The sequence below is a fragment of the Kogia breviceps genome, chromosome 16, assembly GCF_026419965.1.
Source record: "Kogia breviceps isolate mKogBre1 chromosome 16, mKogBre1 haplotype 1, whole genome shotgun sequence".
Classification (NCBI taxonomy): Eukaryota; Metazoa; Chordata; class Mammalia; order Artiodactyla; family Physeteridae; genus Kogia; species Kogia breviceps.
The window spans coordinates 76070762-76090674 of record NC_081325.1 but is presented as its reverse complement, the minus strand read 5'-3'; the positions used below and the strand labels follow the sequence as shown (position 1 = coordinate 76090674).

At 49.1% G+C, this 19913-nt stretch overlaps 1 protein-coding gene across 6 annotated transcripts in view; it reads right to left on the bottom strand.

Annotated features, from left to right (window-relative positions):
* The window catches only part of MYO16 (myosin XVI), a 537770-nt gene that overhangs the window by 60303 nt on the left and 457554 nt on the right, over positions 1-19913 (bottom strand). For 3 of the 6 annotated variants that reach the window (XM_067016250.1, XM_067016251.1, XM_059041515.2), the window contains 3 exons: positions 15465-15711; positions 13311-13582; positions 987-1919 (listed from right to left, as the gene is read on the bottom strand). In XM_067016250.1, the coding sequence (XP_066872351.1) occupies positions 987-1919; positions 13311-13582; positions 15465-15711 (1452 nt within the window). The remainder of the gene's footprint in view (positions 1-986; positions 1920-13310; positions 13583-15464; positions 15712-19913) is intronic. The other 3 variants (XM_067016255.1, XM_067016252.1, XM_067016253.1) reach the window with 1 other exon arrangement.

Below are 19913 nucleotides of genomic sequence, written 5' to 3'. Positions count from 1 at the left end.
CTTTTTTTTTTTTTTTTTTTTTTGCGGTACGCGGGCCTCTCACTGTTGTGGCCTCTCCCGTTGCAGAGCACAGGCTCCGGACGCGTAGGCCTAGCGGCCACGGCTCACAAGCCCTGCCGCTCCGCGGCACGTGGGATCTTCCCGGACCGGGGCACGAACCCGTGTCCCCTGCATCGGCAGGCGGACTCTCAACCACTGCGCCACCAGGGAAGCCCAACAAATTCTTAATGAGGGTTTTTTTTTTTTTTTTTTTTTGCTTTGTTAGCTACCTTCTGCTTTTATATGGACACAAAATAAATACTTTTTAACACAGGCAACAGCCTCTGGCTGCCACAGCTTAGCCCTGAGCTCACTTGACTGGCCTGTCAACACCTAACTAGTTATGAGGCAGAGCTGCTCAATCAGAAGATGCAGAGATAACAGAAGTGGGTTAAAATTTTCCTTGGGTGGCAAAGGAACGGAACAAAAATCATTCATTCCAAACAACACAGCGCAAGTGGTACTGAGTGAGCGAAAGAGAGTAACTGAACAGGTAACCGTCCCAGATGCCGGGGGTGGGAGTGAGATGGACACCAGGCTGGAGGACACTCGGGTTTAGCCGCGAGCCGGAAACCAAAGGGGCAGCTCGCTCGGCGTAATGTGACCAAAGTGCCACTTCCATGGTGCAAGTGAATATTATCAGGAAGCGGAAATGAGCGGCTCAGGCCGAGTCTTGCTCTAATACTTCTCAAGCCACAAGGGTGGACTAAACCCAGTTCCCGCGCTCTGGGTTGTTACATCGTGAACTTTTACCTACGAGACGGAAAGATGCATTCTTACCTACCCGGCCATACTGGTTGCTTAGGATGCTTGTGTTTGTTTTTAAGTTGGTACCTGCTCCGAACGACCCCCGCCATGACCTCAAGCGTTCCCTAAACCGTATCTACGGCACCTCGGCACACGTCCGCGGCTGCAGCTACGCCTCGACCTCCGCGTGCGAAATTCACCTTCGGCTTCGCGGATCCTGCGGCCGGCCGGCGACCTCCGGAGCACGCTCCTTCCCGAGCTGAAGAGGCTGGCCAGCTCGTCCAGGGGGCCGCCCACGGGCCTGCAGTTCGGGGGGCTGTGGGCGGCCGGAGAGGGGGCGCCGGGGGCGGCCTTCCTGGGCTCGGCCCGGGCCGCCTTCCCGGGGGGCTGCGGGCTCCCGGGGCCGGGGCTGCAGGGCGCGCCCGCGGGGGCCGAGGTGGGCCTCGGGGGGCCCCGGGGCGGCTCGGGCGCGGAGCTGAAGTGCGCGGGCGGCCGGGGCGCGGCGGCGGGCGTGGGGGGACGGGAGGCTCCGTGCGGCCCGGCGAGCGCGGGCCGCTCGCCGTCGCCCTCTGGGGCTCTGGGGCGCTGCGGGGACGGGGGGCCGGCGCCCTCGGGCTGCACGGGGTACTTGAGGCTGGTCTCCAGGACCGGCAGCCTCTTCACCTCCAGGGGCGTCAAGGGCGACTCGTCGGACGCCGGGGAGCAGGTGACCGGCGTCGGGGGGAACACGAGCAGCGGGGGCCGGTGCGGCAGCAGGTCGGGGAAGGGCGCGGGGATGTCGCACGCGTCCCTGCAGGGCCCGCCGGCGTCGCCGTCCTCCGAGGGGGGCGCCCAGTACTTCATCTCCTCGTACACGGCCTCGGCCGGCTCGGGGCTGCCGGCGCGGCCCAGCATCTCGATGTACACGGGCTCGGGCTCCGGGGGCGCGGGCGGCGCGGGGACCCCCGGGCTGCTGCGCTGCGGGCCGCCCGCCCTGCGCCGCGCACCGCCGGCCCCCGGCGCCCCCGGCCGGGCGCCCGAGATCTCCTCGGAGGAGCCGCTGAGCTTGGTGTGCGGGCTCCGCGTGGGCTTCCGAGGGGGCATCTTCTTCACGGTGCTGTAGTCGTCGCTGTGCGGCCGGGGCCGGCTGAGAACTGGGCGAGGGCGGAGAAGGGGCGGCAGTGTTAGCGGGGGACCCGGCCCGAGCCTCGCGCAGCGCGCGGAGCTGCCCTGGCGCCGCGACCGCCCAGGACCCGGCCTCCACCCTCCGGGGTCCAGCCCTCCCCACACGGCGGGGTCCGGGTCCCTCCACCCTCCAGGGTCCAGTTCGCTCCCCCTTGCGGGGTCCGGGCCCTTCCACCCTCCAGGGTCCAGTTCGCTCCCCACGTGCGGGGTCCGGGCCCCTCCACCCTCCAGGGTCCAGTTCTACCCCCCCCCTCCCCGGCTCCGGGGTCCGGGCCCCTCCACCCTCCAGAGTCCAGTTCGCTCCCCACGTGCGGAGTCCGGGCCCCTCCACCCTCCAGGGTCCAGCCCTCCCACACGGCGGGGTCCGGGTCCCTCCACCCTCCAGGGTCCAGTTCTACCCCCCCCCCCCCGGCTCCGTGGTCCGGGCCCCTCCACCCTCCAGGGTCCAGTTCTACCCCCCCCCGGCTCCGGGGTCCGGGCCCCTCCACCCTCCAGGGTCCAGCCCTCCCCACACGGCGGAGTCCGGGTCCCTCCACCCTCCAGGGTCCAGTTCTGCGCCCCCCCCCCCCGGCTCCGGGGTCCGGGCCCCTCCACCCTGGTCCAGGGTCCAGTTCGCTCCCCCCTGCGGGGTCCGGTTCTCTTTAACCTCAGGGTCCCCGTCTCCCCACCCTCCGGGGTCCGTGTCTCCCCGCACTTCGCACGACCGCCAAGGGGAAAGCCAGTTTTGACCTCGGAGCGGGAGGACGCCTCCCACCAGTCGAGGAGGCGGTAAGGGGGCCAGTCTGGAGGCCCAGGACTGCCAGCCGCCTGCAGCGGGAAAGGCCTGGGATGCAGCAGGGTGGGCACCTCCCATCTGCGCGGGAACCCACTGCCGCCTGCGTTCTGAGGGCCTGACACACGGGTGGACTAAGTACTGGCTGCGCTGCTCCTCTTGGGTTTTAGAGGAGAGGAAATAGGAGACTGGGGGGAACAAGCACATTCGCGACTTGGTGCCCTGTGGGTGCTTCCTGTAGGAAATACCTGAGCTGGATTATTTAAATGGTCTAAAACGAACAGGACAAAACAGCAAGGGAAACGAGTACATGCATGGAAAGATTATTTTTCTAAAAAGAACGTTGTGAAAATGATGCCAAGGGCTTGTTTGACAGTTAATTAATATATTTGAATCCTAACACACTTAACAGGGAGATCAAGAGTGTTGTATTTCACTAAGAACTTAAATGGCAACTTCGTAAACTGAAAAGAAGGAAGATATTTAGAAAAACAAAAGAGCATCATATTAGTGAGAACTAATTTTTAAAGAGGCACAAAAACTACTTAAATATGACTCAAAACATGTATTAAAGTTTAAGTTAAAAAGTTCTAAAAGACTTCTTTTTATAATATTTTTTACTATAAATTATAGATTTTATTAAATATAATTTCTCTGGAGCTAAGATGTTAAGTTTAGAAAATTACATACAGTTTTACTAAAATATCAACACTTCTCAAAAATCTTGAACTGTTTTAGCAATTTGGTGCCTTGCTCATCTGCAGGAATTCTTGATCTGAATAAGCACATCTGATTTTGCTGAGTTCCTGAGTTTTAAGGCAGCCAGACTTTTCCCTCGTTATGACTGCATATATGAGAGTATCCATCTCGACTTTCGGAGTGACAACTCCACTTTTAGGGTTAAAATTAAAGGCTTTGAAGTCAGATGGACTTGGATTCAAACCCCAGCATGACCACCCTTTCATGCTATCATTCACTTAGTCATGCATTTAACCAGTATTTATTCAGAGGCACATTAGTGAATACACTGTGATTGTCCCCTTCCTTCCCCTGCCCTCCCGGGCAAAGTCAGGCAATAAAAAAAGTAAATAAAACCAACGAGTTAACTCCATAGCACGTTAGAACTTAGAACATGATACGTGCTAAGAGGTGGGAAACTACAGGCCGTAATGGTCACCGAATTCGGTCTGTGTGTGTGTGTGCGTGTGTGTGTGTGTCTGCACGGTGGCATTGGTGCAAATGATAATTTTAAAAGAGGCCTTGGTCACACCTCTCTGTGCTTCAGCTCAGTCACGCCTAAAACAGTGACACCACTAATCATCTCAGAGTAATAAAACGATGTACGTAAAGTGCTTAGCTCAGATGCTGGCACTTCGTAAACATGAAACAAATGGGAGACATCCAGATGAGAATGGAAGAGAACAAAGTTAATTTTCTAACTCAGTGGAGATCTTTGAAGGCCAGTATTATACAGGGTTCACCAAAGCAGCCAACTTTTAAGAGTAGAAAATACCCAAAATGCACAATTCTGTAATTAATGAGCATGATCCCAAAGGCTTTCAATGTACTAAAACACAGCAACTCATAAGCTTCTCCTAGAAAGTTAGTGAACCAATCAAAATTTCAACATTAGTTCTGGAGATTTGAATAATTTAAAGGACTTGTGGCAGGTCGCATTCTACAAAACTGGCTTCAACAATATTTTCAGTCCTTTGTTCTCTTCTGGAACCCTGAAGCTGGAAGGACCTCTGTGGCTGCCCCAAGAGTAAAATATGGCAAAAGGAATGCCGCCTCCCTGCTGAGGCTGGGTCAGGGGCAGGGCAGCTGCTTCTGCCTGGCTCTTCCTCTGTCGGGACACATCTCTTGGTGGCCCTGATCTCTATGTGAGAAGATTGCTTGCTCTGAAGCACCCGTGCTGTGGAGAACGTGCGGAGAGGCCACACAGAGGGGAGGGAGATGCCAGAGGACCCCAGCAGCTCCAGCCCTCAGTTGTCCAGATTTCCCCAGCCCGGACACCAGAAATGTAATGAACTGAGCCTGTGGACCACCCCAGGCCCAGCCGCTGTCTGACCACAGCTGCGAGAGAGCTTGCACGAGAAGGGCTTAGCTGACACCCAGCTAGTAGAATGGGGAGAGAGGGAGACAGAGGGGGAGGGAGAGGGAGAGGGGATGATAAAACCTTTGTCATTTTAAGCTACTAAATTTTGGAGAGGTTTGTTCGATAGCAATAGACAACTAATACAGATATTGGCACTGCAAGTGGAGTACTGCTATAAACCAAAAAAACCCAAACTTTTAAAGCCTGGCAGTAGCCTCGGGAAACTGGAGGAGTTTTTGTTTTGCTGTTTGTTTTTTAATATTTATTTACTTATTTATTCATTTACTTATTTTGGCTGTGCCGGGTTTTAGCTGAGGCAGGCGGGATCTTCGTCGTGGTGCGTTTAGCTGTAGCAGGCGGACTTCTTAGTTGCGGCATGCGTGTGGGATCCAGTTCCCCGACCAGGGATGGAACCCGGGCCCCCTGCATTGGGAGCGTGGAGTCTTACCCACTGGACCACCGGGGAAGGAGGAGGAGTCCTGAAGAGACTGTTAGCAGAAGTGTGACGCCCAAGAAAGCTCTTGGTGATGTTTAAAGGAAAGTGAGAAAGATGCCCGGGCGCTGAAGGAAACATAAGCCTTTTTATGCCTTTGTGGAGAGTTTACCAGCACTGTCACCTGCAGTGCCGTGGAAACCAGACAACACACTTAAGGAACTGGGTGACCTAGGCAGGGAGATCTTTAGACCAAGTGTAAAAGCAGCCTCCTGGATTCTTCTACCTTCCTGCAGGAAAAATGAGGGTAAAGAGATACGCTAAAGAAAGAACAAACTATTATCTATAGAGGAGCCTGGGCTTTCTGAGTTTGAAAATAAAATAGTTTCTCACTGGGCCATCAGGATAGTAAATAGCTCTGAAGTTAAGAAATGACTTGTAAGCAGAGATTGAATCTGGGGCATTTTCAGGAAAACATGATCTAAAGCTGAAGCCAAGGTCATGACTATGGAACCCCTTTATTAAGACCTCAGAAGAAACATTTCAGGTGGTGCTTCACTGGATCTTTTCAAAGAAACAAAACCACAGGACTTCTAAGGACATCAAGAGTATCGCCCCACAGAAATCTTGCAGAAAAGAAAAAGTAGAGAGGAGATTATCTCAAAGAGATTTGTGGATGTGGCTTTTGACTAAAGGAGTAGATTATAAATTGATGCACAGGAAACTCGCAAAGCTTTTAAAGGAAGTATATCAGCTGCGTTGAAAGAGGTATGATCAATACAAAATAAAGAGGCTCTGGTGGTTCAAAATTTTATGCGCAGGAATCAGGCTGAGAAAATGACCAGCCCCAGACATGTCACCTCTTGTGGACGAGGAAGTAATATCCAAAGGTGAGCCAAGATTCCGCAGCATGGACCTAATGGCCATGGAAAATAATTTCCGGGCACCAGGAGTAAATCCTAACCAAGGCACAAGCAACATGTTAGTTGTGTGGAGAATAGGCCACTTGTCTTCGATAGTTAGGGACAGTCCTGGAGGAGCTGCCCGCCTAAGGAGCCTTACCTGAGCAGCCAGGATACCTGGACCTGATTTAGATGGTGGGGTTTGGGGCTTGGACCTGAGCCTGATGTGATGACGGCCTAAGGCTCCGGGGAGCATGGGAGAGGGATGTGAATTGTTTTATCCGGACGATGGATTGAGGCAGCCTGTGTTTTCCAAAAATTGGCCACAATCGTTTTCCCAGTCTTATCAGGAGTTAAGAGTCTATTTCACCTTCCTCAACCTGGATGCGCCTTTGAGACTGTCTGGTGGCAGTGACGCCGTGCGGCTTCCAAGGCTGCTCCTCAAAGGTAAGAGAGTGACCGCCGGGCGTTCTCTTTCCTGGAGCCGCCACCGGGGACCCACTGATTGTCCACGTAAGAAGTCCAGCTACCCTGAGGCTGCCAGGCTGCACAAACTGGGTGCAGAGACCCCCTAGACACAGAGGTGGCCAAGCAGTCCCAGTCCTTAGACATCTACGGGCACCAGGCCTGCAAGTGACCAGTTTTCAGGTGCTTCCAGCCACCACATGCAGCTTCGTGGAGGACCTTGAGGGACAGCCACTCAGGTGAGCCCAGTGGACACCCAGAACCTGAGACAGTAATAAAAGAATCGTATTTGATTTAAATATCCAAGTTTGGGAGGAGTTGGTAAGCAACAATAGCTAGCTGATATGAAATTCCCTCAAGGTTTGCTTTAGATGCAGAGAAAAGCTTTTTTGAATTAAACGATGATAAATAAAAGTAGCATGGGTTGTCAGGAGGCAGTGGAGAGACTGGCCCCTGGAACCGGACCGCTTGGGTGTGTAGCACGGGGCAGGATGCGCCACTGCTTCCCCGACTCCACATCCTTATCTACGGGGGTGGGGGGTCACAGTGACAGTCTCACTCCATCAGGTAGCTCTAAAGATTGAAGATGCTTAGCACGGTGCTTGTCACGATAAACAACTGTGTCAGCTGTTACCATCAGCATCATATGATTACTACAGAACCAGAAATTAGTCGTGAGTCATAGAACGGGGTTCTGTAGGGCGTGGTCTGCACTCCATCGCTATCAGATCACCTGGGGTGCTTTACTGAGGATGTAAAGAGCGCAGTACCTGTCCCTCTCTGTAACTACCAAATTAGATTATCTGGGGCCGGAACTGGAAAGCCTCATTCTTCATAAACTGAAATTAGAATACCACAGTTAGAGAATGAAGAGTCTAATTTGGTTGTATGGTTATTCCTTTGAGTGCGTGTGCGTGTGTATATGTGTGTGTGTGTGTGTCCACACGAGTCCTTGCTAATTGTTCATTTGCAAATAAGGATTTAAGGGCTGTTAAGAGTGAATTTATATGAAGAGTTTTCTTAACAATTTTCGTAGTCCTCGGATTTATGGGTAAAAGTGAGATGGGATCAGGGAGACATTTCATGGTTACAGATCACCGTGAGGGCCAGTCTTAGTGTCCTAACAGTAACTTAAGGGATAAATCCCACATTCCCAAGCCCTCTCATGTTTTCTTAAACTTGACTCTTATCTGAGTTACTGTGCAATGATCTAGGGGCTGGTGTCATTTTTAGATTCTGTCAGGAGGTAAACATTTTCTTGTACAAAACAGTTGCCCTTTGAGTTTTTTGCTAAGGCATGTCGGTGACTTTGCCTCAAGACACAAGTTATTTGGCCCCATTCTCACTGAGAATAAGATGCCTACATATTAAATCTATGAGAAAAAAGAAATGAGAAGATCGTTCATCGAGAAAATACCTGTATCTGTGTGTGTTGTTATCCTCTGTTTTCCAACTCTTGCAGTGTGATTTTGCCCAGTTTCAGAGCAAACTGTGTGCCTTGCTCGGGACCTAAGACAGGAAGGATGCCTGGATAAAGCCAGTTCCCTGGCTGGTGGGCCTGTTGCATACTTGAGTGAGGTCAGTATCGATTTACAACCAGCTTACAAACTGGACAAGAGGGGCTTCTACTGAGCTGCAATAGATTACAACCTTGCTAGGTCCTTTTCTTGAGGGAGGGGTCTGTTGCCTTTGCGCTCACCCCATCTTTCCCCACTGACTGCCCTCCACGTGTGTGAGGCCTCTTAAATGTCCTCGTTGACCCCTTCCACAGGTCCCAGTGAGGGTTAGGCCCTCTTGCTCCGTGCTTTTTGGCGCCCTTGCTGTTACTTTGCCTCTCTCATAATTTGTTTGCCCATTTTCCTAGCCCACTGGTCTCCAAGGCCCTGGAGGAGGGGCCAGGCTCGCGGAATCCACTGAACTAACGTGTGTTGAATGGACAAATGAGCCACAAGTTGTGACACATAATTATGTTCTCCTGTTATGCCCCGTCACACATTCTCAGGGCAGTGTTCACGGAGGACCTAATTTTCATTAAATTTCAGGTAATAGAAAAAAATATTATAAAGGGGATTCTGCTAAAAATAATGCTGACAAACCAAGTCTGACAAATCTCAAGGGTACGTGTTGAAACTTGCCAAATTGTGCTCATTTTGATTCACTGATAAGAAGCCAATTCTGCTTTCATGAAAGCAGCACAAAGAAATATTTTTCTACTATATTGATTTATTTGTTCAATAAGTATTTATTGAGTGCTCACTGGGTGTCAAGTGCTATTCTAGAATAAATTTATAAACAAGACCATAAAAAAGGGAATGAAGTGTAACGCTAGTTCCAAATTAAGCCACACAGCTGAACCATTCTCGTACCTATACACATAAACTGTGTTTTGTTGCAAAGGGCGTTGTATAGCAGCAATTCTAAGAAATACGGGTTCCTCAGGTGTTATTTCTAAGGAGCGGGTGGCTGGAGTCTGAGGGAGGCTGGGTGTGCATGTCACATCACCGGGCTTAAGTGGTCGCACCTAGAGCTGCCCCCCCCGAAACCTGTCCTGTGCCATTTCACCATCCGGTGTCACTGTGTTGGGGAGAAAGCCGTCACATTGGGTTTAGAAACTCAGCTCTTCAGAAAAGCTCTCAGCTGGGAGCTTCCCGGCAAAGAAGATGTGACGTTGCGGCCCTGTTCTTCCTTTCCTAGTCTCTGTTTGCAAAAAGCAACCCCAAACTTTTAAAAATCATACTTTCAAAGAGTTGGCTCTCGCTTGTTCATAGTTTGCAAACAAGTGTTAAAATTTACTCGCCCGTAAAATTGTTTCCAGCTTTACAGGCACAAAGGTAGAGAAGACAAACGAGCCCTCTGGCCGGCCTCTCTCCACTCTGACCGTGTATACCAGATGAAAACCTCTAGGAAAGGCACGTGTTAATAAGAACAGGACTGGGCATAAAAGGTGTTGACTCTTGGCCTTCATTCTCCAAACAGATCTCTTTTCACTCTATAACCTTCTGAACTGACTAGCAGCTTTATTTGTAAAAGAAAAGACCTTGAACTTGATTTGTGGTCTTATTCTTATGAACAGTGTTCACAGAGCACTTCATGCTGTGATCAGGTTTCCTTCCCATCTTACGCAGAAGGATAATTGTGTGACATACCACCAGGTGTAAAACACTCAGTATTGCCCCCGTGGGGAGACATGAATTTAAAATCAGCGCTGTCTATAATGCCATTTGCAGCAACGTGGATGGACCTAGAGATGGTCATACTGAGTGAATTGTCAGACAGACAGAGAAAGACAAACATCCCATGATATCACATATATGTGTGTGGAATCTAAAAAACGGTACAAATGAACTTATCTACAAAACAGAAATAGAGTTACAGATGCAGAAATCAAACTTACGGTTACCAAGGGGTAAGCGGGGGGCAGGGATAAGTTGGGAGGTTGGGATTGACATATACACACTACGATATATAAATAGATAATAAGCACCTGCTGTAGAGCACAGGGAACTCTACTCAATGCTCTGTAATGACCTATATGGGAAAAGAACCTAAAAAAGAGTGGATACATGTATATGTGCAACTGAATCACTGTGCTGTACATCTGAAACTGACACAGCATTGTAAATCAACTCTACTCCAATTAGAAAGAAATTAGTGCTGTCTGATAGAATTTTCTGTGATGATGGGAAATTCCACACCTGCAGCTGTTGAGTCCTTGGTACTAATGACTGAGGAACTGAATTTTAAACTTTATTTAATTATAATTATTTTAAACTTAAATAGCCACAAGTGGTTAGTGGCGACTTTTTGGACACCTCCAGGGCACTGCTGATCTGAATGACTAAGCCTCAGTCCTATGGCTACCACCCCCCACCCCCCACCCCAGCACACCTCCTCTATCCAATCAGTCAGGTTCATTTTCTTATCCTTAAAGACCCATTTAAAGCACATTCCTGAACACAGGAGTTCACCTTTAGCTGCAGGAGATGCGGAGGTGGCTGTCAGGCCGTCAGGATAAGGGATCATGTGTTGTAAGAAAGACCCGATAATGTGGACAGTAAAGAAGGAACCGGTTTATGGACCGGTCCTGTCACAAGCCTCCAAAACATGGGTTCCCCCGGGGGGGGGCCTCAGTGGGGAGACACCCAAGCATCTCAGAGCCACCTGTGAGCTGAAATGAGGTTCCGTGAACCTATAATTTATATAAAAGTCTTGCAAGTCTGATGATATCACAGCATGTGTTTTCAACAGCCGGCAGCCTGAAGTGCCCTGTGGTTCCTCCCAGTCGTGGGACTCTCAAGAGTTTTACACCTGGGGTCTTTCTTGCTTCCTCTTCATTAATCTTTTTTTCCTGTCATTTGCTTTTATGTATATTTTTATCTCCTGTGATTCTTGAGTAGTTTTTTAAATTGCCTTTTTTTGTTGCTGCCCAGATGAGAGAACTCAATTCTATCCTCAATATTTTACCCCCTTTCTCAACTATGTGACAAGCTGGCACCCGACTCCTCCAAAATCTCAACTCCAGGGCAGGTGGACTTTTCACGTGCGCACAAACAGAAAGCATGTTTAGGCTTCACACGCTATTTCGAGGCCTGCTTCTCCAAGTTTATAGAGTTTCTCTGTGGTGTTCAAATTTGGATGGGGATCTACCTTATATACATCGCAATTTTCAATCTTGTTTCATATAGTTTTTTGTTCAATTTCTGATGCTGTCTTGAGTCTTTATTTCACATTTTCCCATCTCGTTAGGCTTATCCTTTCAGACGCTACTCTACCTTTCCCAATATGCCCCCCGAATCTTCTTATTTCAACACAGAGATCTGCACCGTAAATCCACTACAGAAATCTACAAGTAATAATGGTGGAAATGGGACCTGGCCTAACTTCTCAGGGAGAGTATTTATGACTTGCATAGACTATAAGCCTCTTCTAGTTTGTGTCATACACTGGGGAGAACAGAAGAAGGGCTTGTTTTCTTTGGAGGGCCTTTGCTTTCCATCTATGTTCACGTCTGCATCCGCCTGAAGACTCTCCTCCAGATGGTTTCTCTAATGTTTTTATTTGCCTTGTTACCATGATGCTAAAAACAAACACTTGTCCTCTTCTCCCCAAAGTAATGAATTTCTGCTACATCACCATCTAAGCATTACTGTAACGTGACTCATACATGACAACAGCAATTAAAAAAAATTCTCCTGAAGATCTCCTCTTTCTAAAGCAACCAGTGAAGAGCATCTTTCAAGATTACTAGGGTCGACTCATCGCCGCAGGCCTCCGGCCCCTGGCCTGCCCACTGCCTCCTTGGTGTCAGCTCTCTCTTCCCAAAGATGAGCTTATGGCTTTGCTGTGCTTTTGCATTTTTGCCTCGTTTACTTACCAAAGAAATTGTGCTCCTTTCTCTGTTCACGTACTACTTTCTAGTGAAACCCACGCTGTCATCTCATTTAGAATTTCACCCTCTGCATCACCACCTCTTTCTTACTCTATTTCCCTCTGCAGCCAGGATCGTCTAGAATATTCCGTGTATTTATTTGTGTATTGTGTTTACCATCTGTCTTCCCCACTAGAATGCCAACCCCATGGGGGAAGATAACTTCGTTTGTTTTATTTATTGTGTACCTTCCTGGGCCTAGAGTAGGGCCTCATACTCATGGGTGATAAGTGAAATCTGTGAAGTTAGTAAACGTTCTGCAGAGAAGGACTTCCTCTGCTTTTCACAATTCTAAAAATTAAAAATTAAGCAATAAAATCACATGAACTCATCGATGAGAGAATTAATTGAGAATAAACTGTGGTTTTGCATAAATATGTCTAGAGCACCAATGCGGAAACCTTTGTCGTCTAGTCCCCAAAGTTTCACTGACTGAATTTTGCTGAGTCGTGATTCTCCTCCGCACGAATCGTTTCACTTTACTGTGTGGTGCACCATACAGCAGGCTTAATTTTTAATTAAGTTGTGATAACAGGGAAGCCAGATGAATCTTTTTAGCTTTTTAGTTCGCAAAAGTTTACACGGACAAGCGACCTACTTTCTGAATTGTTCTGGTTTGAGGAGGCTCCTCATTCAATGTGGAAGTCGGGAGAGGAGTTAAGGAAATGATATATAAGCAGCTTTTCCCTAAGAGGCTTAGAGATTTGAATTAATATTATTTATGTTTAATGATTAAAGGGCCCCTGGTGGGCCTCCCTGGTGGGCTTCTCGGGCTTCCCTGGTGGCACAGTGGTTAAGAATCCGCCTGCCAACGCAGGGGACACAGGTTCGAGCCCTGGTCCGGGAAGATCCCACATGCCGCGGAGCAACTGAGCCCACGCGCCACAACTACCGAGCCTGCGCTCTAGATCCCGCGAGCCACAACTGCTGAAGCCCGCGTGCCACAACTACTGAAGCCCGCGCGCCTAGAGCCCGTGCTCCACAACAAGAGAAGCCCCCGCAGTGAGAGGCCCGCGCACCGCAGTGAAGAGTAGCCCCCGCCCGCCGCAACTAGAGAAAGCCCGCACATAGCAACGAAGACCCAACGCGGCCAAAAACCAACCAATAATTTTTTTTTTAAAGGGGGGCCCCTGGCAAGCCAACAATGGATTTAGTTCTACTAAACATACATTAGGGCAAAGTGTTGCCGCGGTGCACTCAAAGACCGGAAGTCAAGCGTCAATAACCCAAGGGGGGTCGGGCCCCCCTTCCCCGAGGCTAACCTTCACTGGAGGAGTCCTTGCTGACGGTCCACAGGCAGGCGCTCACGGCCTCATAGGAGGCGCTCAGCCGCGTGGTGGGGTCCCTCTTGGGCTTGGGTGGAGGCTGTTTCCGTGGCGATGGGAGGCCGCCGCTGTCATCCAGGCCGAGCACCGAGTGCAGAGGAGGCGGCGGGGTGGCTGGGCCAGCGTGGGACTGGACCAGGCCGTCTGCCGCCATGGGGGCTGGGACGGAGCTGCAGTGGAGGCGCCTGCGTCCACCCTTGTCTTCAGCTCTGGGAGTGCGTGGGGAAACAAACACAAACAGCCCCGCCAGAGAGACCCAGATGCATTATTCAGACGGGAACAACGAACCGGCTCAAGCGGACATAATCACGGCTTTTTGGTAAACAGCCCTCCCGCCGAGGCTGGAGGGTGCGTGCAGCGCTCGGGTATCCGGCGCATCCTCCTTCCAGCCCCTGCTTCATGATAAATAAGCACGTCCGAGACTCAACATTACTCTGGAAAAAAATCTCACCGGAACCCGAGACGTCTTAAGGAGTGCCACATTTGCTATCAGGCATTCTCTGAGTGAAGTTTTCACACCCTGATTATTAAGCAAATCAAAAAACCAGAATTTCAATCTGAATGATAATTTCTGGGAAATCCATCTTAATAGAGAGTTACTGAGGCATCAGATGCTGGGAGTTATCTCTGTTTGCCCTTGCAAAAGAGTAGATGCTTTACTTAAAACGATCAAAGATTTTCATTTTCCCTCTCTCTCTCTCTCTCTCTCTTTCCCTTGCCATTTAAATTCCATCAGCAATTATTTAATTATGTGCAGAATTGTTATTTTTCTTCTGTTATTCCATCTGGTTGCCCAATGCCAAGTGAACTGCTGGTATTCAATAAATAAATAGACAAATACTTCTTCACTTCATTTTATATCAGGCAAATGAATACATAATGAAATTGAGAAATTGGGGAGGCTGTTTAGCTCCAGCAGAGAAAATAATAAATATTATTCTGGAAGTCATATAAAATTAATAGTTATCTGGTTAAAAAAAATTCCTTCTGGCTTCACATGTCAATGTCATCATGTGCCAGGGAGATGCCAATGCATTCATTTTACCAGAAGTCTCCAAGCATTTGTTTTTATAATTACATCTTTGTGTGGCAGAGAGCCAACGGAGCTGGGGCCTACTGCCAGGCAGAGCCAGACGCCTGTGTAGGAAACGAACTAGCTGAAGATGAAAGCATGGCACTCAGTGGCTAATTTGTTTTCCCTGTAATGTTTAATTACAGTTTTCCGTACAAAGGGAATTTTTTCAGTATTTAATCACTGAGATATTTGAGGCTAATTAGTGAGAGACACACCACCACTTCCACTTTAATAAAAAATCATTCGACATCACAGTCAAGGCGAAGGGGGTCACTTTCAGTGAGAAACAACTAGGTATTACTAAGTTCCTATGGAAAAACAAACATCTCCCTGACAGCAAATGAGGATGGAAAGACCCGGGGAGGACTGTAAATCATGGGTGTCCTCGTCTGTCACAGAGAGACGAGAGTGGTAAAGTGGAGAAGGACTTAGTTTTCTTCACGTGTCTATTTCAAGCTCAGCTTCCAACGTGAACTTTAAAATAAAGATCCTTCCCCAGAGCTTTCCTTTTTGGCAAAGAAGATGTGACGGTTTCCTAAGGGAAATATCCTACGGGCAACCATTCATTGATTTCACTGCTCTTGTGTTTTTAGAGTGTCTTTTCCATTTGGGGGGTCAGGTTTTCAGAAGTTTCTAGGAGTCAGCCTCATGTATATACGTGACACTTGCATGAAGATGTCGAGAACCAAGCTGTATATCGTTGCTAAGACGTAAAGATTAGATACCTTAAAACTCTGTGCTTGAGATGGTCAGTGATACAAGCACGGTAGGTGAAGCAATTATTTCATGGGACCTAAACTAACACGTAGAGCATCTATTTTGTGGAAGGAAAGCCCGGGAAAGGCATCCTTTCAGATGTCAGGAGGTTCCACGTAACGCACCACGCATGCATACGTGCTTGTTCCTCTCCCTACGGTCATAAGTGAGTGAACTTTGCGTTGAGGGCTATCGGCATTTTCTGGACGCCCCAGGATCAATCGCGTAGGTCACTGAGGTTGTACACTATCTGCCTTTACCTTTTGGTTCCTTCCTCTTGCTTGTTCCTGGCCTCCAACTTCTCTTTGTGGAAAGTAGCGTTCATTACGTTCCGGAGCCGGTCATTCTCACGGGCAATGTCCGAGGCGTTCTGAACGACCAGGGCATCATAGGTCTTAAGCCCCAGGTCCTCTGTAATCTGCAGGAAGCTGTTGATGGACGTGACCTCTTGCTGCCTGATGCTCCTTTTCTGATGCAAGTGCTGGCGTGCTAAAAATCCTCTGACAACTTCAGTAAGAGAACACAAGGATGGGTCAGCGAGAGGAGCAAAGGCACAAAACCCAGATGCACATCAACAGGTCCGAGTACATTACGTTGGAGCAGCTCTAAAATAAAATACATCCAACCCAGCCTAGGACTTTACCAAAACGTTCTAATCTTATATTTAAAAAGATATCTACGTTCAGGAATGTCAACAGTGGAGGCAAAAACCCTCACCCTGAATGAGATCGTGCAGGTAATATTCTAACAAAGCTTCCCTCTTTCTTGCGGTAACACAGGCTGAACACTGATGGAAAGAACTAAGTCCAACCCCCAGAGAATGCTGGGTGTGGCTCTCATCACACCGTTCTGGGGATGCACCAATCACATTATTTCGTATCAGATTACAACAGACACGTCCGAGGCTCACGGATGTGGTCTTTGAAAACCGCGCACATACTGCTAACAGGACTGTGACTTAACTCCTAGAAAAACTAACAGTGCGTTGAAGGCTCTGGGAAGAGACCACGTAGAGATATGGGTCACCCTTCTGCCTTCTGGGGAAGCGGGGCTAGAAAACGGTGTAAGAACTGGGGGAAAGAGGTGGACGAGCCCACTGTGAAATCCCTTGTGTGTCGGTGGCAAACGTAAGGCTTCAAAATAAAAGTCACGCCCACCGTGTAAAGGCGCTGCCACGTGCTGGGCGCTCCGGCCCCCCTCTCAGTGCCCGGACTCGACGGCCGTTAATGTCCCAGTATCTCCATCTCGTACCCAAAGAAAGAGAAGCTCAGGGAGGCTGAGAAACTTCCTCCAGGTAAACACAACCAATGAACGGGAGACCGGGGATTCAAATCTCTGCCCTCATGAGGCCAAACCCTACCTTCCCACCACGGAGATGCAGAGTCCGTAGCTCTCCAGAGAGCGGGCCACAGCAGGGAAGGTGTGGGAAAGCACGTCTGGGATCCGTATGCGGAGGAGGACCTTTCTAACACCGAGCACGGCTTGTAAACAGACCAGGCATCTCATGGGAGAGAGTCAGCTCCCAGAGCCCGGGCCAGTTCCAGAAACAGGACGGCCCTGCTCAGGAGCCCCAGCAGGCTCTGACAGGCCGGGGGCAGCAATTCCGATCTGATGCTAGGGTGCGTCCCTTCGCGTTCTAAGTTTCTGTGATTGGAAGGAGTTGTTTGGATGATAGGAAAAGCTATAATCGTAGGGAAAAGCAATGTGGGTAACAAAGACACTTTATTCTCCTCTGTAAGGGGGATCGTCCTATAAAATGTTAAGTGCTTTAAAATATTCCCTGGCTACAGGAGAATAAATGTGTGGGTATCTATATACGTGTAGGATATTCACTTAGATGCCTTTACTCGATTAGAGGATGGAAAGGCGAACACAACTTTCCACAGTTATGGCTTCAGAGGCAAATAACATGCAGACGTCTAAAATGCTCAAGGCTTTTTCTCAGATGGCAGTACTAAGTGTTTAGTTACTTTGGAATGCAGGGTATTAAGATAACTGTAAAAACAGTCATGCTGAACTAATCTAAAAGAGAAAAAAATTAAACAGCTAAAGGTACAACCAGACTCCCAGGAATCAAAAATGCAAATAAAATGTAGCAATTTTAGCCATGTGACAGGCAGGCACAGTGAGAGAGAAGCAGAAGACCTGTTCTCTGTTCAGTCGCTCACTCCTGGTACAGTAAAAAACATCTAGGGCTTCCCTGGTGGCGCAGCGGCTGAGAGCCCGCCTGCCGATGCACGGGACGCGGGTTCGTGCCCCGGTCCGGGAAGATCCCACGTGCCGCAGAGCGGCTGGGCCCGTGAGCCGTGGCCGCCGAGCCTGCGTGTCCGGAGCCTGTGCTCCACAACGGGAGAGGCCGCAATGGTGAGAGGCCCGTGTTCGGCAAAAAAAAAAAAAAAAATCTAGACGTTGACAATGGGAGGGTATATTTAAGATGTTTCATCTCTTGGAATAAAGGGAAGATTAACGTGGACAAGCCAGACTTCTGACCTCCAACTACGGCAGGACTATTCACTGGATCTCCACGTAGAGCTGGGAATCCACCGTCCTGTGTCCAGACCCTGTTTTCTCACACTTTGCACTAGCAATCTTTGAAAAATTTTTTTAAAAAACTTATACTAGTTGCTAAAACATGGTACCTTTACTGAGAGACAATTAATACAAATAAATTTGGCACAAATCGATCATTAATACTTGTCTCTTTCTGGCAATTTCATGCAGGATAAAATGAAGGTATATAGTCAGGGGGAAACTTCTGTTGGGAATAATTTGAAGTTGAAATGATTAAATTTAAGACTGAGCTGTAACTACAGCTTTCTGCAACCCAATATTTACAAAGAAAAAATGAGAACTCTTGAAACCTGGAAATGACTCCAGATGATAGAAATTCTGAGTGAATTTCATACTAGCAAAAAGGACTGAAGCAAGGGTTCTAAGAGATGTAAAAATAAAAATCAATCATTAATGCTTTGCATTTAAGAGCCTGTAATTTAAAAAAATGCTTTTACAGCCCTTATTTCATTGATGCAATAGGAAATTGTGGTTTGTATCCATTTTTTAAAAACCATTCTCAATTTTTATCATTAGAGGTGAACAAAGAACTACAGTTCTGCTCATTTCTTCTGTCTCAGGTCCACAGGGCACAGCGACTTAACCTTTGTAACCAGCCAGAGGAGACATTACTAGCGGGCACCCCTGACGGAAGACAGGGTACGCAGCCTTCTCATTACATGTAGGAAAATTTCCAGGAGAAAGCAATACCCCGCTCCGTGTATGTATACCGCGGTATTACATGGAATTCTCGGTTGGTTCCACAGCCCGGCGGGTAGAGCGCTGGTCTTGTAAAGGGGACTCTCCCCATCCCACTTTCAGCCTGAGGCTGCAAATGCAGATTCTGATTCAGGAGTTCTGGGGCAGGGCCTGAGACTCTGCATTTCTAACCAGCTCCCAGGGCATGCCTGGACTGACCACACAGAAAGGAACTGCAAAGGCAGCAGTCAAAAGGAGACTTGTGAGCCCAGCCCCTCCCTGCACTGATGAGTGACAGAGAAGGCCAGATGACCCTCACCCAGAGAGAAGCGACGATCGCACAGAGCCTCCCTCACCCGAGGCTCCCCCCACCGCCCCTGCACACCAGGCTGGCGAAAGCGGCCTCAGGGGACCAGCCAGAGGACCTGCCACAGGGTCTGGAGTTTGCAGGACACCGTGGCCTGGGAGGCCGGCGCTGCCCGGGGCTGAATGCAGGGCGGCTCTACGGGGAGAGGCTCACTTGTCAGGGTCCCCAACTGTGCTTCTTGGCCATCAGACCTTGTTTATCAAGACAGAGTTGGCTGCCAGGAGTCATTTAAGGAGACTTCCTCTTGGAGAGCGCCCAGGCCCACCGGCAGTGTCAGCGGGGAGTTCCAGGTGACGCCCCAAGGAGAGATTTTGCCGTCCCCAGGTGGGTAGCACAGGCGAGGGCTGAAGGGCGCCCACAGATGCAGAGGGGCCTGTTAACCCCTGCCTGCCTGCTGGCCAGAGAAACCCCAAGCCAGGCCACACGGGTGTGGGTCGGACTGAGGGGCGGCCCTGTCGCCGTACTTATTCCCTCCCCGCAGAGGGCACCTCCGTCACGGTGGGAGCCGGGAGGGACGATGTAACTTGGAACGAGATTCTGACTTTTCACCTTCACGTGGACTCTGGCCTTTTGCTAAATTCTGAACCGAGTCTGTTTGAGGGACTAGCACATAGCCGGACTTTTTATCATCCGAAAATGATGGGACCCATCAGAGATTTCAGCCAGGGGTGTGTGTGCCTGAAGGAACCCCCCCAGGGGCTCGCATAGACAGACGCTTGAACGGGCTGAGGCAGTTTTCCACGTACTCTGAGATGCACTTGTTTTTAATAGTTTCAGATGCCTTGGAGAGCTAAGCTCATCACAGCTGCTTCCACCAAAAGATAGCCTGTAGATTAATTTCTCCCCTTTTCACCTTTCTTTAGAGATATATAATACAATTAAACTATTAAGCAAATTAAAATTTAAAATCTATTAAGTACGTATGTTTTATGGGAGGCAGTAGTTATGATTTTGAAAATGTACCTATTTTTAACGGTCACCTGGGTTTTGATAGAAAAAAAAATTCCAAATGGACTCTCAAAGTTAACCTGAAATAGATGCTATCTGCTATCGAAGATAACAGTCCAAATATTATCATCCCTTCACAAAGGAA